At 38.6% G+C, this 16,644-nt stretch overlaps 2 protein-coding genes across 2 annotated transcripts in view; one reads left to right on the forward strand and one right to left on the reverse strand.

Moving 5' to 3' along the window:
• The window catches only part of LOC121378368 (neurogenin-1-like), a 78,434-nt gene extending 74,899 nt beyond the window's left edge, over positions 1-3,535 (reverse strand). The window contains exon 1 of the mRNA XM_041506505.1: positions 3,130-3,535. The gene's annotated coding sequence lies outside the window, so the exon portion shown is untranslated. The remainder of the gene's footprint in view (positions 1-3,129) is intronic.
• LOC121379602 (protein PFC0760c-like) overlaps positions 1-16,123 on the forward strand; it is a 69,179-nt gene extending 53,056 nt beyond the window's left edge. The window contains exon 4 of the mRNA XM_041508250.1: positions 15,926-16,123. Within this exon, the coding sequence (XP_041364184.1) occupies positions 15,926-16,123 (198 nt within the window). The remainder of the gene's footprint in view (positions 1-15,925) is intronic.
• The last annotated feature ends 521 nt before the right edge of the window (positions 16,124-16,644 follow it).

The following is a 16,644-nucleotide window of genomic DNA, read 5'->3' on the forward strand; positions in this document are numbered from 1 at the left end:
TTACCAACACGTGGTTTTCTTCGCTCATGCTTGTAATTAAACAAAAATAATGATAGTTATAATATCAATTAAATTTGGAATAGTTATGTCCTCCGCTTTCGACCACCCCAACGCTCTTGTTATACATTCAGGAATACCTCCTTTTACATGACATGTTTAAGATTTTATGACTAATAAGTCTTTTAACCTGTAAGCAAAAAAGGGACATGTCATAAAATACTAAACTAAACAAATCAACATCATATTATGCCCCTTGTGGACAAGTGATTAGTAATCAAGGTAGAATGTAAAACAAGTCTCTCTCTCTCTCTCTCTCTCTCTCTCTCTCTCTCTCTCTCTCTCTCTCTCTCTCTCTCTCTCTCTCTCTCTCTCTCTCTCTCTCTCTCTCTCTCTCTCTCTCTCTCTCTCTCTCTCTCTCTCTCTCTCTCTCTCTCTCTCTCTCTGTGTGTGTGTGTGTATATATACGAGCTGAGAACGTATCGTGGCAAGTCTACAAGTTGCAGGCGATTCGATGCCACAGATTCGTGTCCCAGCAACGGTATGCGACAAGTTAAGAGGCCAGAACGGATTTAATTATCCCCTGCGCCAGTGCGTTAATATCTATGTATGTAATAGTCAACCTTGACATACATACATACAATATACAGACATCCATACATCAATACATCAATACATACATACATACATACATACATACACACATATATTTATTTATTTATTTATTTATTTATTTATATGGCAACAGGTGAGCAGGACATGTAACTGAATGAACTATCATAGACATGTGTTTTTTGCAGTCTTCTTGAACTCAAATGTCAAAGTCGGTGTAGGGTCGCGGGGGAAGTACTAAGTCTCCTTTTTGTTGGTGGGGGGGGGGGGGGGACACTTTCAAACATACTCGGACCCAACGAAAACTAGTTATGTTCTTTACCCTCTGAACTGCATTTGAAGTCAGTGTAGGACCAGATTGTTCGGGGGAGCGGGTATAGAGAGTCCACACTGATCAATTCGTCTCTGTTAGTTCAAAAATACAGGAATGTCCATTCACGAATGCATTAAATACGAGTACGGTGCGGGGATGGGGGGTAAGGTCGTCACATCGACGTTAGCCCGAGTACTCTGACTGTAAGACAGCTAGACGGACATTTGGAAGGTTATCATTAGCTCCGTCTAGCTCTCTTAGTCTTACAGTCAGAGTACTCGGGCTGGTATCCCATTTGTTACACGTTTCATTTAATTTTTAACTTATTTTCGTGCTTATAATCCAATTAAGGTTCAAGCACGATGTCCTGGGCACACCTCAGCTATCTGGGCTGTCTGTCTAGGACAGTGTGTTAGTTGTTAGTTGGTTTGTGAGATAGAAGAGGGTGTAGTGGCCTTACCAATTGAGCCCTTAAGAACTCGCTCTGGGTTGGAGCCGGTACTGGGCTGCTCAACCACTGCGCCACCGAGGCCGGTAACTGGCAACTGGCAACTATATTTACTTGCCCCTATCCACAAGGGTTCAGGCACGCCCGCCCCGGATCTAGCCTCTGACTTCGCCAGTGACCACCTCCGGGGCGGGAACCGAGGCCGGTACACGTCCCATTTCTTACATATCTTATAACAACATAGGTCATAGTTAAGTGAACTGCTAATCCTATACCTTCTACCTAGTATGCAATAATAGACTCACCTTCTATTTACAGTTAAGACACAAGAACAGATCACATTCACTTAGTTGCCACTGATTGAAGTTCTAGTGGTTAATGAATAGCAGAAGACAAAAAAACCTTGACAACTATGTTAGCTTGTCCGAGTTTCATTTCCGATTCGTCAGTACTGTCTTATTACGGCATACTACGGTCATATATGCGATATTCACACTGTAAACGTTTATCACATGCGCTTGGATTTTTTAGTTTAAGCATGCGTTATTTTCCTGATTTACAGTATGCATATCAATTTACAAATGCATACATGTATTATGTACCAATGTGATTGGTTTGATGGAATAAAGTTGAATTGAAATGAACAGTTGAATTGGACTAGACTGTTCCACTAAGGTTATAGGGGTTTGCTTAATTAGTCCCTAAGCTGACTGTGTTAGAACTGGGAATATGCAGGTGTGTAACAAATGGGATGTGTAACAAATGGGAGATAACTCTCGGGCTACATCAACGTATACCCCCACTAACAACTATCCCTTATTAAAACGGCTGCGATAGCGTAGGTGTGTGTCCATAGCAGCTCATTAGGAAATACTAGTAAGCACCAATGCAATATATAATTGAAATTGATATTTCACAAAAATTACAGAAAACAGGTGGGTGTGTTGTAATTCAAAACACATTACGTCATTATTGATTTTTGGCACATGTTATACATGTATATTATGCAGTGTGGATGATAGGTGATACAAAATATTAATTCATAACGAGAGCGTTGGAGGTTTGTTTTGAATTTTTTATACATTGAAATAAACAGAATTGTTGTGAGCTGATTATTTTAATAGCAACAGTCGCGGATTCAGAAAATCCATTTGGGGGGGGGGGGGGGGGGGCTCCCAGTGACATGAGGTGGAATGCCACGGGAACTTTGGGGGAGGTTTGGAGGGGGATCGTAAAAAAATAAAGAAAAATAATATATAATAAAATTATAACTGTTGTAAAATTTAGGTGGGGGGAGGGGCTCGGGTCCTTGTCTCCCTAGATCCGCCTCTGAGCAACTATCTGTGAAATACGATTTCATTACCCGAATAAATTACCCTCAGGGAATATTCATGATTTAAATCCGGGTTTTGATTATTGCAAAATACTAAAATAGTCAGTCTTTATTTTTAAACAACTACATACACCCACGCCCATCAGTCATAAAAAATTATAATAATAATAATAATTAAACAAAAATAATAACAGTTATAATATTAATTAAATTTGGAATAGTTATGTCCTCCGCTTTCGACCACCCCAACGCTCTTGTTATACATTCAGGAATGCCTCCTTTTACATGATATGTGTAAGATTTTATGACTAATAAATTTTTAACCTGTAAAAAAGGGACATGTTATAAAATAGTAAACTAGTAAATAACTAAACAAATCAACATCATATAATGAAGATAAGTAAATAAATAAATAAATTCACTCACCGAACAGAAGTCGAATAATTCAACACATGGCGATGATATTCCCCTTCACACAATAATCTGTGAAAATATTTGTAGGAAATCGTCTTGATTAAAACATATCATCCTCGTTAACCCTTTATCAGCATGCGTCACGCAAAGCGTGTATTCTATCTCGCAGATTAACGCGGATTAACGCAATGCACACAGGGGTAATCTCACGGAAGACACGGTCAGCAATTTAGGAAACGTAAATTTTCTTTCTAAGTCAATAAAACATAAAAATGTATTTTCCTTCTCGAACAAAACTCTATCCGCCAGGTAAATGTTACTAAATGCCAGCCGTTGCGATTCAGGTAGATACAGGTAAACACAGGTAAAAATACAGGTGAACTCACACCGCTAGCTATAGTTCAACTCGCGTTGCGCTTAGCTCGGTTCGTAATTCGTGATTGTGTGAAAAACACTGTCATCATATAATTCCACTCGACGGAAACTTTGTTATTTTCTGCGCATGCGTAATTTGAGGCAATGTCCGTCTAACTTCATATGGGTGTCGTTGCCCGCAGCACAGAAGGCATGACAATTTTGATGAACCGCATGTCAATGTGTGAGTGTGTGAGTGTGTGTGTATGTATGTATGTATATGTATGTGTGTATGTATATGTATGTGTGTATGTATGTATGTATGTGTGTATGTATGTATGTATGTATGTATGTATTGATGTATGAATATCTATATAAGTAGTGTGTGTGTGTGTGTGTGTGTGTGTGTGTGTGTGTGTTTGTGTGTGTGTGTGTGTGTGTGTGTGGAGATTGTGTGTGTATATATATATATATATATATATATATAGATATATATATATATATATATATATATATATATATATATATATATGTGTGTGTGTGTGTGTGTGTAGATGTGTGGTTATTGAAGGAACAATATTTCTCATGTTTTTTAGAAGTTGAATTTTATAATACAAAACATAAAACATTGCTACTGTACTAGTCGAGATACGAAGTTCGGTATATACAATGAACTGAATGGTACTTGTCAAAATTACTCCCTTCCATCTCCTCGTTAGCACAGCAGTTACGCCATAGCTTTCATCGGCAGAGAGGTCGCTTGTTGCACTATGGTTGAAGGCTCGAACCTCCTCAACGGACAACAATTGTCTCGCTACTGGTGTATTAAATTATGTGGTATGTGCTATTCTGTCTGTGGGAAAGTGCATGTAAAAGATCCCTTGCTGCTAATGGAAAAAAATGTAGTGTGTTCTTTTGAAGACTTCATGTCAGAATGACGAAATATTTCACATATTTTCTTTCTTTCTTTCTTCAGTTTATGGGCGGGGTTTAGCGCAGTCGGTTGAGTGCTCGCTTGAGGTGCTTGCTTCGCATGATCGAACCACCTCAGTGGATCCGTTCAACTGATTGTATTTTTCTCGTTCCAACCAGTGCACCACAACTGGTCAAAGGCCGTGGTGTGTGCTTTCCTGTCTGTGGGAAAGTGCATATAAAAGATCCCTTTCTGCATTAAGAAAATGTGGCGGATTTCCTCTATTGACTACGAGTCAGAATTACGAAATATTTGACATTCAATAGACGATGATTAATATATCAATGTGCTCTAGTGGTGTCGTTAAACAAAACAAACTTTCTTCCGTTTATTTTCGTGCTTGTATCCAATTAAGGTTCAAGCACGCTGTCCTGGGCACACACACACACACACACACACACACACACACACACACACACACACACACACACACCTCAGCTATCTGGGCTGTCTGTTCAGGACAGTGAGTTAGTTGTTAGCTGTTGGTGATTAGTGAGAGAGAGACGAGGGTGTAGTGGTCTTACACCTACCCATTGAGTCGTTAACACTCGCTCTGGGTGGGAGCCGGTACCGGGTTGCGAACCCGAATGGCCGATAAATAATAAATCAATGTACTCTACTGGTGTCGTTAAACAAAACTCCGTGCGCAGGTGGATTGTCACTCTATAGCGCGCGCAACAGTAGAGACATCAAAAATCGGTTTTACACCTTCCGTAAATAAAGGTTCGTCTGAACGTGCACACGGATGTGCAGAGAAGACAACTTTAAGGAAGGAGCTGTAAATATTATTTTGAGGGAGAAGTACCTTTAAGGCTAGAGGGTATTGATCCCCACCCCCCACCCCTCCACACACACACACACATATCATCATCATCCCAGAGCGTATTTCCATGACGGTCGAGAAGTGTAAAGACACTACACCAGTACCACTTTCTCCAGTAGTAGTAATAGTAGTAGTAGTAGGAGTAGTAGTAGTAGTAGTAGTAGTAGTAGTAGTAGTAGTAGTAGAAGTAGGATTAGGAGTAGTAGTAGTAGTAGTAGGAGTAGTAGTAGTAGCAGTAGTAACAGTAACAGCAGCAGTAGAAGTAGCAGTAGTAGAAGTAGTAGCAGCAGGAGTAGTAGCAGTAGTAGTAGTTGTAGTACTAGTAGTAGTAGTAGTAGTAGTAGTAGTAATAGTAGCAGTAGTAGTACATGTAGTAGCAGCAGTAGCAGTAGTTGTAGTACTAGTAGTAGTAGTAGTAGTAGTAGTAGTAGTAGTAGTAGTAGTAGTAATAGCGGTTATAATTGATGTAATATAATTAGCAACAGCAGCAATGGTGGTAGTAGTCGTCGTGGTGGTAGTGGTAGTGGTGGTGGAGGTAATAGTAGTAGTAGTAATAGTAGTAGTAGTAGTTGTTGTTGTTGTCGTCGTCGTTTGTCAGTGAGAGTGTTTTGCGAGGTGTACCCGAGTGTCAGTGATCCTGTTGCCGACTCGTGACATTTCAGCGTGTTGTGGCCACCCTTCACTGGGCAGAAAGAGAGGATCCCGGTGTTACCCATTTCACGCTCTACGTTCCAAACTGTGACTAACAAGACATATTTGAAAACGTCAATGTACCTTTTTCGTGTCATTGTAACTAGATTTTCGTGATTATATCCAATTAAGGTTCAAGCATGCTGTCCTTCTTACGCACATCAGCTATTTGGATAGGACAGGGTTAAATGTTTTCTTGTTTGTGAGAAGTAAGTGACCTGACCTTATACATCCCACCTTATACCCCCCCCCCACCCCCGCACCGTCACCATCACCACCATCACCACTGAGCCGTGGGGAGGTTACCGGGATGCGAACCCAATACCTTGGAGCCTTAGGATGGAAAGGCTAAGCACGGTTTGTTTACCATGTGTTTTCAGTGATGTCTTAAATTATTTTAGCTATACATTTCAGTAATGTTGGAAATTAATTGAGCTATATTTTTCTGTGATGTCGCAACTTATTTTAGCTGTATTAAATTAGTTTAGCTGTATTTTTCAGTGATGTCGCAAATTATTTCAGGTATATTTTTCAGTGATGTCGCAAATTTATTTTAGTTATATTTTTCAGTGACGTCACAAATTGTTTCAGCTATATTTTTCAGTGATGTCGCAACTTATTTTAGCTGTATTAAATTAGTTTAGCTGTATTTTTCAGTGATGTCGCAAATTATTTCTGGTATATTTTTCAGTGATGTCGCAAATTTATTTTAGTTATATTTTTCAGCTATATTTTCGTAAACTGTTCCACATTTGTCTCAATGTGTGTTTGTATATTATTGGAAAATAACGTTTCTTAAACGACACACGCTCACCGGGTGTCATACATGATCAATTTAACAGTTGGGCTACAGTGCTGGAGAGGAAACCCGCTGCTACCGTATGGGTAACTCCTGCTGACTACCAGCAAGATATGTCTTTTATAAGCACCTTTCCACAGACAGGACAAATATTCTGAATGCTGCAAAGTTAACCACAAAACATGGATTAAAATTCAAATCTTAGATTTTAATTGACAGTACGTGACATCTGGTTCAGTTACTACAAAAAGCAACAAAAAGAAGAAATAACAAATAAACTAAATAAATCAGTTAAAAAATATACTGTGTTGCAAATACAAAGACTATGCATGGATATAATTTTTATAAACAGTATATCTTCATTAACAAAGCTCGGCGAATACATACGTGCATGTATGTCTGTCTGTCTGTTTTGCCTTTGTTGGCGAGTAGCTAGAGAGCGAGTGTTGTGGGGCGAGTTGACATGCTCTCATATTTCAGGTCTCACAAAGGTTCTGTTTGTTTTGTTTTGTTTTGGGGTTTTGGGTGGGTTTTTTCTGTTTTGTATTTTATATATATTATGCATGTATGTGTGTGTGTGCGCGCACGTAAGTGTATATGTGTGTATGTGTGTGTAATTGCATATGTACGTGTGTGTGGGTGTATGTGTCTGTGTATGTGCATGTGCATGTGCGTGTGTCTGTGTGTGTGTATGCGCGCGCGTGTGTTTGTAAGCGCGCGCGTGTGTGTGTGTGTGTATGTGTATGTATTTGTGTGTGTGTATTTTGTGTGCGTGTGTCTTTGTAGGTGTATGTACCGACGCCATATAACCGTAAATAAAATGTGTTGAGTGTGTCATTAAATACACAATTTCCTTCCTTTCCGTGTAGGTGTATGTGTTTATGTGTATGTGTGTGTGTGTGTGTGTGTGTGTGTGTGTGTGTGTGTATGTGTGTGTGTATGTATGTGTGTATGTGTGTGTGTGTGTGTGTGTGTGTGTGTGTGTGTGTGTGTGTGTGTGTAGGTGTGTGTGTGTCTGTATGTCTGTGTGTGTATGTGTGTGTGTGTGTGTGTGTGTGTGTGTGCATGTGTATGTGTATGTGTGTCTGTGTGTATGTGTACGTGCATGTGTATGTGTGTGTGTGTGTGTGTGTGCGCGCGCGCGCGCGTATTAATGTATTTATTACGTATATAATCCAGACTGTAGCTTTAACTTATGGTTATTACACTGACATTGCGGAAATTCTCCAGCAATTCATCTTATGAATCAGCAAGTCAGTTAACCAATGAACATAAACAAAAACTGAAGTCGGAGGGACACAAAATGGCAATTTCTGTCAAAAACACTCTTAACGCAAAATGTATCATCAGTTATTTCAACACATCTCATTTTCAAAGAGCTATTTCTGCATCTACTCTTGAAATAGATGTATGTGTATTTCGATGATTTTCATTGTTAGCAGTTGCGTTATCTTCATCCTCGTCTATTTTCGGCCCTGTGTACTACAAAAAGGTCTGTGAAAGATTCAGTTCTCTAAAGTGTAAGACATGTTTTATGAAAGGCGTTTCTCTCTGTTTGATTGGGTTAATGAGATAAACTTTCACAAACCTAAAACCGAGTACGAAGACATACATTAACAGTGGTGTGACGCAACACTTTGTACAAAACAATATGCAGCTACACCTGCCAAAGCAGCCACCTCTATAAATTAACCTCCTGCTACACAGAGAATAATAAATCATTGCTTGAAAAATAGCGTTTGTAATATTAGGTGTCATGGTGTGTTTTTCGATCGATATATCACAAACAAAAGCGAAATTGATAATATACTCAATAAAATAAACTAAGGGCTATTTAGATATTTTCGACATAATGGAACCTCCTCCGAAACGAAAATTTTCCACCACAAAACAGTATTTGGAACATTTATTTTTTAGTCATCAGACACGTTAGTGGTCCAAGAGCTATTTAGTGGTCTACCAGTAGATCTAACAGCATTGCGTGGACTCCCATGTCCAGGTGACATTTCATCTATAAATAACAATTTAAATATCGACCAATGCCTTTTATAGCGTTATTCGGGAGCATACAAATTTTTAAAATATCGGGCGAGACTATTTATGCAATAGGCGAACTTGTTGGTTTATTTTAACATTGAAAAAAACAGGGGAAAAAGTGCAGTAATAAACTCTGGATTGTATACTAGTATAAACAGATTTTATGGCTATACCATGACGGGTTTGTTGTTCGTCTTGAAACGAATGTTATATAAAATTTTATATTGAAATTAGTCTCCGGCATACTCCGTAATTCACCCGAATCTTTTCGTATACCCTCGGCATAATCCCGAATGTTTTCAAATTCTTTTCAAATCACTGGCATGATTTTGCAAGTAAGGTTTTGATTGGTCGAATGAAAGGTCAACTGGACATGAACTACAACGGGCTGTTGTTAGATCCACATGTAATAGTGGAGCTAATTTTAATTAGATTGGTTTTTACTATACAGCACAATCCTCCAACATGAAAGCTAATATACGTCTACTGTCCCTTATTTAATTTTGTTGAGTATAAAATAATCGCCTCGTAAATTCTGTTTCATGCAGTTCCTGGAACTCGAACTTATGGCACTGATTTTCCCGCAGTTTCCGGATAACCACGATAAATTTCAGCCATTGAGACATTCTCGAAAATTAATATTACCGATTGAGGTATAAAACCACTGGGGAGAGTTGGTAATTTTTAGAAAGGGGTTGAGTTGACCAAACACTGGGGCGAGTTGGTAACTTTTAGGAAGGGGGCGAGTTGACCAATCACTGGCGTTAATTGGTAACTTATAGAGGGTGAGTTGATAAAAAAAAAAAAAAATCGGGTTTTTGCTTGTTTTTTGTTTTTTTTGTTTTTTTGTTTGGTGGTTGTTGTTTTGTTTTTTTTGGGGGGGGTTGTTGTTTTGTTTGGGGTATTTTTGGGGGGTTGGGGGATTTGTTTGTGTGTTTGTTTGGGTTTGTTTTATTTTGTTGTTGTTGTTTATGTTTGGTTTGTTGTTTGTTTTGGGGTATTTTGTTGTTGTTGTTGTTGTTGTTGTTTTCTTTTTGTTTGGGGGGGGGGGGTTCTGACGTTTCGTTGCTATAACTACAACGTAAGTAAATATATGTATGTATGAACTATTTTATTAATTAATCTACCTTGAATAGATGTAGTAAAATAGTGTTAAAGATATTATCAATGAGTGTTGGAGAGACCAAAATAGGACAACATACCAGGCCAATCGGTTCAACCTGCGCGTACTAGTTATATTTCTTGAAGGCTGTGGGAACAGTTTGATGCATGGTCATATGATTATTAGCTCACTGCTTATTGTGTAGGGGGTTACAATCGTGTCTACGTCACTGTGACGCGTTAGCGAGCTCGAGGACAGTGGGTCGGGTAATCGTGTCTACACGAGTCGCTGAAAATAGTCTCGATAACACGGGTTTCTTTTCTTCGCTAATTTCGTGACTTTTTTTTTTTTTTTTTTTTTTTTTTTTTTTTTTTTTAAATCGTTGACAGAAAGGAGTCACGCTATCTAGTTCACGGGTTTTGATAACGTTGGAAGAATTTCTATACCGTGGGTATGGGTATCAAATTTGTTTGGTCATAACTTCGTGCAGCTTCAAGCACGTATGTATTTGGCTCTCTTTTCAAGTGATCGTGTGTTTACCCTGTTTAGTATAGTAACACCCTACCCCTCTAGGCAGGGGGGGGGGGGGGAGTTAGCTCAGTCGGTAGAGCACTCTCGACTGAGGTGCATATATTGTACGATCGATTCTCATCGGCTAAACTATTGGGGTTTTCCCCACATAACCAGTGCCCGATGGCTGGTATATCAAAGGTCGTGGTGTGTGCTGTCCTCTGTGTGACAAGTGCATATAAAAGATCCGTCGTGTAATGTAATCATGTATTGTGGAGTTTTATTTGAAGAATGTGTGTCACAATTATCTAATGCTTGACACCTAATAGCCGCTGATTAAAAAATAAATGTGCACTCTGTTGTCGTTAAGCAAAACAAAAGGTTTTTTCTAATCCTGCAATCACTATATGTACTGTTAAAATATGATGACTAGATAAATTTCTATATTCTATAACATTTAGTGAAATATCTTAATATATCAGTGAAATAAAAGTGTTATCAGTCACTCAGTGACGATAACACGTTTTAGAGTGACATTTTCACTATTTTTACTCTAAAATGTGTTATCTTCACTGTAAGAAAGCCGGAACTATTTTGCTGTTGGCATTTTAAAAAATAAAGGTAAATTGCCAAAAGTTATATAATAAATAGAAAATTTCATGTTTTTTTGTCAAATATGATTTATATCTCATCTCGTGAAGTTTGCAATCATATTTAAGAGTCACACTTGCGCAAACTTCGCTCGATGACATATAAATCATATTTGACAAAAAACATGAAATATCATCCATTGTTTCTTTTTGTGACGGAACTACTTTTACATTAGTTATGATCAGCAAAGGAGTGTTATATTGTTCAATGTTACTTATTAGTTTATTTCTAGTTGATTCTTTTGATTTTTAAAAACCGTTTGGAAGACACTTTTTAATTTAAAAATAAGAAATAAATTAGTTATTTAAGAACTATCTTGTTTTGGCGTGTAGATATTGTAGTCGACAAGTCATTCAACGCTTGTGGATAACTGTAAAGTTGTGAAATAAAACTGTTCATTTCATTAATTTTTCGTTTTACTTTGATTAGAGGATAAACACAATAACAGTTTATTGTCTTAAGATATCGGCTTTATCCTGATCAGCTGGTCGATACCGAATACCGCTCGATAGGGCCTCGTTGAATTAGGCATTTTAACATACTTACCATTTGTGACACTCAATAGCCGATGTTTTATTTTTGTGCTTGGGTGTCGTTAAACATTCATTCATTCATTCATTTAACATTCACAGGATAAAGCTAATGTCTTAAAACAGTAACCTTTCTATATTTAACCGGCCTCGGTGGCGTCGTGGTTAGGCCATCGGTCTACAGGTTGGTAGGTACTGGGTTCGGATCCCAGTCGAGACATGGGATTTTTAATCTAGATACCCGACTCCAAACCCTGAGTGAGTGCTCCGCAAGGCTCAATGGGTAGGTGTAAACCACTTGCACCGACCAGTGACCATAACTGGTTCAACAAAGGCCATGGTTTGTGTTGTCCTGCCTGTGGGAAGCGCAAATAAAAGATCCCTTGCTGCCTGTCGTAAAAGAGTAGCCTATGTGGCGACAGCGGGTTTCCTCTAAAAAACAGTGTCAGAATGACCATATGTTTGACGTCCAATAGCCGATGATAAGATAAAAAAAAATCATTGTGCTCTAGTGGCGTCGTTAAATAAAACAAACTTTACTCTTTTTTTTCTATATTTACCCCCCTCTGCGAACGCAGTGTTTATGATTACATGTATTGTTATTTCCATAGTAAACCGCATATAAAAGATCCCTCACTGTTGTCCAGTAGGAGTAGGTGTGTGTTGGATGACTTAGTTTGAAAAGTGATGAGGTGTTGTTAATCACACACTCCTTTCTGTTTACTTGATCACATGTGGATGGTACTGTCATGCAGCTTGTGAACGATACTATTATATATAAACACTTGTAATTATGAGAAGCTCCCATCTCTCTCATGTACACACACACACATACACACACACACACACACACACACACACACATACATACATACATACATACATACACACATACACACAGACACACACACATACATACATACACACACAACACATACACACGCACATAGAGAGAGAGAGAGAGAGAGAGAGAGAGAGAGAGAGAGAGAGAGAGAGAGAGAGAGAGAGATGGGGGCTGACAAAAAGACAGACAGAAACAGAGACAGAGAGCAAAATATGAAGGAAGGAAATGTTTTATTTAACGGCGCACTCAACACATTTTATTTACGGTTATATGACGTCGAACATATGGTTAAGGACCACACAGATATTGAGAGAGGAAACCCGCTGTCGCCACTTCATGGGCTACTCTTTTCGATTAGCAGCAAGGGATCTTTTATATGTACCAATCCACATACAAGATAGCACATACCACGGCCTTTGTTATACTAGTCGCAGTAGCTGGATAGAGAAATAACCCAATGGGTCTACCGACGGGGATCGATCCTAGACCGACCGCTCATCAAGCGAACGCTTTACCACTGGGCTATGTTCCACCCCGAGAGAGAGAGAGAGAGAGAGAGAGAGAGAGAGAGAGAGAGAGAGAGAGAGAGAGAGAGAGAGAGAGAGAGAGCGAGAGAGAGAGCGAGAGAGAGAGAGAGAGAACGACAGAGAGAGAGATACAGACAGACAGAGACAGAGAGAGAGAGAGAAAGACAGAGAGAGAGAGAAAGAGAAAGACAGAGAGAGAGAAAGAGAGAGAAAGACAGAAAGAGATAGAGAGAGAGAGAGAGAGAGAGAGAGAGAGAGAGAGAGAGAGAGCGATGATGATAATGATGATGATAATGATGACTGACAGACAGACAGACAGACAGAAACAAATACAGATACAGAGAGGAAACGAGGGACAGAGGGGCAGTCACCTACATTAAAATAAGCTAAAAGTTAGTAAGGGAACACTTCCACTGTGACTGATGTTACATGTATGTTCAGTGAATTGCTTAATATCAAATACGTTTGTATCTAAGCATTGTTCTTATCAGAATACCATAGGCTATTTAACGCTGCAATAAAACGTGGTCTTTGAGCAATCCCATGGTTATTGACGTTACATTTTTAGTCAATGTTTGAAATTCTTGTACACATGTACTGTATTGCATCTTGCTGCTAAGTTCATAGTCAGATGGCTATATGCTACTTAATGCTAACACAACAAACTCATAATGTACCTTAGTAAACTTTGTTGGAGATTCAATTGATCGTGACTGACATTACAAAGGTGTTTATGTTATTATTTATTTATTTATTTATTTGTAACCTCAGGCAGGCACGGTCAATTAAATAGTCTTTGAAATCGTTCTGTTCGCATTACGTGGCTTATCGAAATCTGATATGAACTTTACACATGCTTAGATCCAATATAATGGTGACGAAAATACAGGCACCTGATTAACGTCAGTCATCACGGAGTTGTCCAAAGAGCGGTAAGAAAAGGTATCATATCATATAATACAATTATATAATCTTCTTCTTATATGACTCGTTCCAGCCAGTGCACCACGACTGGTATATCAAAGGCCGTGGTATGTGCTATCATATCTATGGGATGGTGCATGTAAAAGATCCCTCGCTACTAATGGAGAAATTTAGCGGGTTTCCTCTTTACGACTGTGTCAAAATGATCATATGTTTGATATCCAGTAGCCGATGGTTAATAAATCAATGTGCTCTAGTGGTGTCGTTAAACAAAACAAACTTCTTCATTTAGAAAAATATTACTTTTATATTTAAATTAGCATTTGTTTTTTCGAAATTTTTACCGAAGGAAAAGGACTTATGCCCTGTGTGTCTCTCTCGCTAGTTACTGCCCTGTCTCTCCCCTCCCCCCCCCCCCCCCCCCCCCCAAGCCACACTGACGTATCGTCCTGCTGAGATGAACTTGGTGACACCACTGAATACTTAACTATGCATACAGTACACACAGTGACACATTATGGTTTACGGTTTCCCTGCTTGATTTGAATTTGTGTATGGTTAATTTGATATTTTATTCTCGGAATGCAACAATGGACGACGACGTCTCGGTATAAAATGTATTATTTATAAATGTACTGTCTGACGTGTGTGAAGAAAAAGAAAGGAATGTTTGCTTCAGCTAACACACTGCCTAATGTAAAATACAAACACAGCTTTTTTACCTGTATTAAAGATGCTATTGTAAAGTTGCGTAATGACAATTTCTGCAAAAAAAGAAGAAAATGTTTTTATTAACCTTTGTATTGAAATGAAGGCATTATACCTTCAAATATAAAAAAATTACAACTATATAATTTTAATTTATTGGCTTTTTTTTTCTTTTATTGTAAATCTTTATTGGTCAATCGACGAAAATGGGCGCGTTCGATTGAGCCGCTCACTCCGTAACGTTATATGATTTTACAAATTTCATGCTATTTATTACGATATTATGGTAATACAGGAATCTAGTCTCATGAATGCGACTGTTTTAAATGGTTAAGTAACTTAATATATATATATATATCAGTTATAGGCACTGTTACTGGAGTTGAAGCTAACCACATCTAAGTTTAGTAAATAATTATAAGTAATCATGAAAGTAATCGCTGATTATGATTACATTAGCAATATAATCGATTACGATTGCGATTACATGACATTCTCAAACAATGTAATCGATTACGATTGCGATTACATGAAAACATGTAATCGATTACTATCGATTACGATTACTGATTACCCCATCTCTGATATATATATATATATATATATGTTATGTCACCTTCCTATGTTGCTTCTTTTTTCGTGATGGTGCAAATATCCCATTCGCGTCATATAAGTTGAAATGTTATGCCTGATAGGTTTGCCCAGTCGTTTTGAATCGGCGGAAGCAATTAAACAGTGAGGGGTTCACTGAGATCGGGGTTGTAAAGCAAAGTTTCTAGGGGGTTCGTGTATGCTCCCTGTAACATTTTGAAAACTAAATGTTCTCAAATGCAATTTCCTGCATTTTACAAGTAAAATTCATCTATTCCTTAAGATTTAATGTCAATAATATTTGTTATTCAGAATTATTAGGGGAGGGGGGGGGGGGAGGCAGATCCCAGACCCCCACCTCCCCCGCCTGCTCCGCCGTGCCTAATGTTGTGTGCACAGTTCTGTCTTGAATCAAGTGTATTTAAAAGATGCCTTGCTGTCATTATTAGTCTATGCGGCAGCAAAGTTTCTTTTCACCTTTTTAAACGATATGTCGCAATAACTGCTATGTCAAATAGCTGCAGAAGTGCCGAGTTGTTAAAATAAGATGAAGAAAACAATAAAGAAAACCAACAAGAAAGAAAAACAATAAGAAAAACAACAACATTCTCTTGTATTTTTGGTCTCTCACTCCAAATATGATTCACCATGTATAAAGTCAAAATAAAATAAATTAACAGAGTTACATCAACGGTTTGATGTTTAGATCATTAATCACTAATGTGAATTTTTATATTGTAAACAGTTGCATTCGCGGAAACGTCGTTTGTACCTGTACTACAACGTCTGCAAACACAACGGATTGCATATTGCGGGTGACGTGCGTAAGTGCTTTCGCGCGTCACGCTGTGACATCATCGTCACTCACCTGTCAGGTAGCCAGGTGGAGGTAAACCGCGAACTGGATTTCCGTGTTCCAGTACGTCCGGACTGCCATCGCTGATACTGTTACAGGTAACTGCACAGATAAGTGGTTTCGTAAGCATTACATGGCAGTACGGACATCCTTTCCTATATACCGGCCTCAGTGGCGTCGTGGTTAGGCCATCGGTCTACAGGCTGGTAGGTACTGGGTTCGGATCCCAGTCGAGGCATGGGATTTTGAATCCAGATACTGACTCCAAACCCTGAGTGAGCGCTCCGAAAGGCTCAATGGGTAGGTGTAAACCACTTGCACCGACCAGTGATCCATAACTGGTTCAACAAAGGCAATGGTTTGTGTTGTCCTGCCTGTGGAAAGCGCAAATAAAAGATCCCTTGCTGCCTGTCGTAAAAGAGTAGCATATGTGGCGACAATGGGTTTCCTTTGAAAAAACAGTGTCAGAATGACCATATGTTTGACGTCCAATAGCCGATGATAAGATTTAAAAAAAGCAATGTGCTCTAGTGGCGTCGTTAAATAAAACAAACTTTACTTTTTTTTCCTTTCCTATACTTGCATACTTTGTTATACTAGAAAAAAAA

Source organism: Gigantopelta aegis, chromosome 8 (assembly GCF_016097555.1).
Source record: "Gigantopelta aegis isolate Gae_Host chromosome 8, Gae_host_genome, whole genome shotgun sequence".
In the NCBI taxonomy this organism is placed as follows: Eukaryota; Metazoa; Mollusca; class Gastropoda; order Neomphalida; family Peltospiridae; genus Gigantopelta; species Gigantopelta aegis.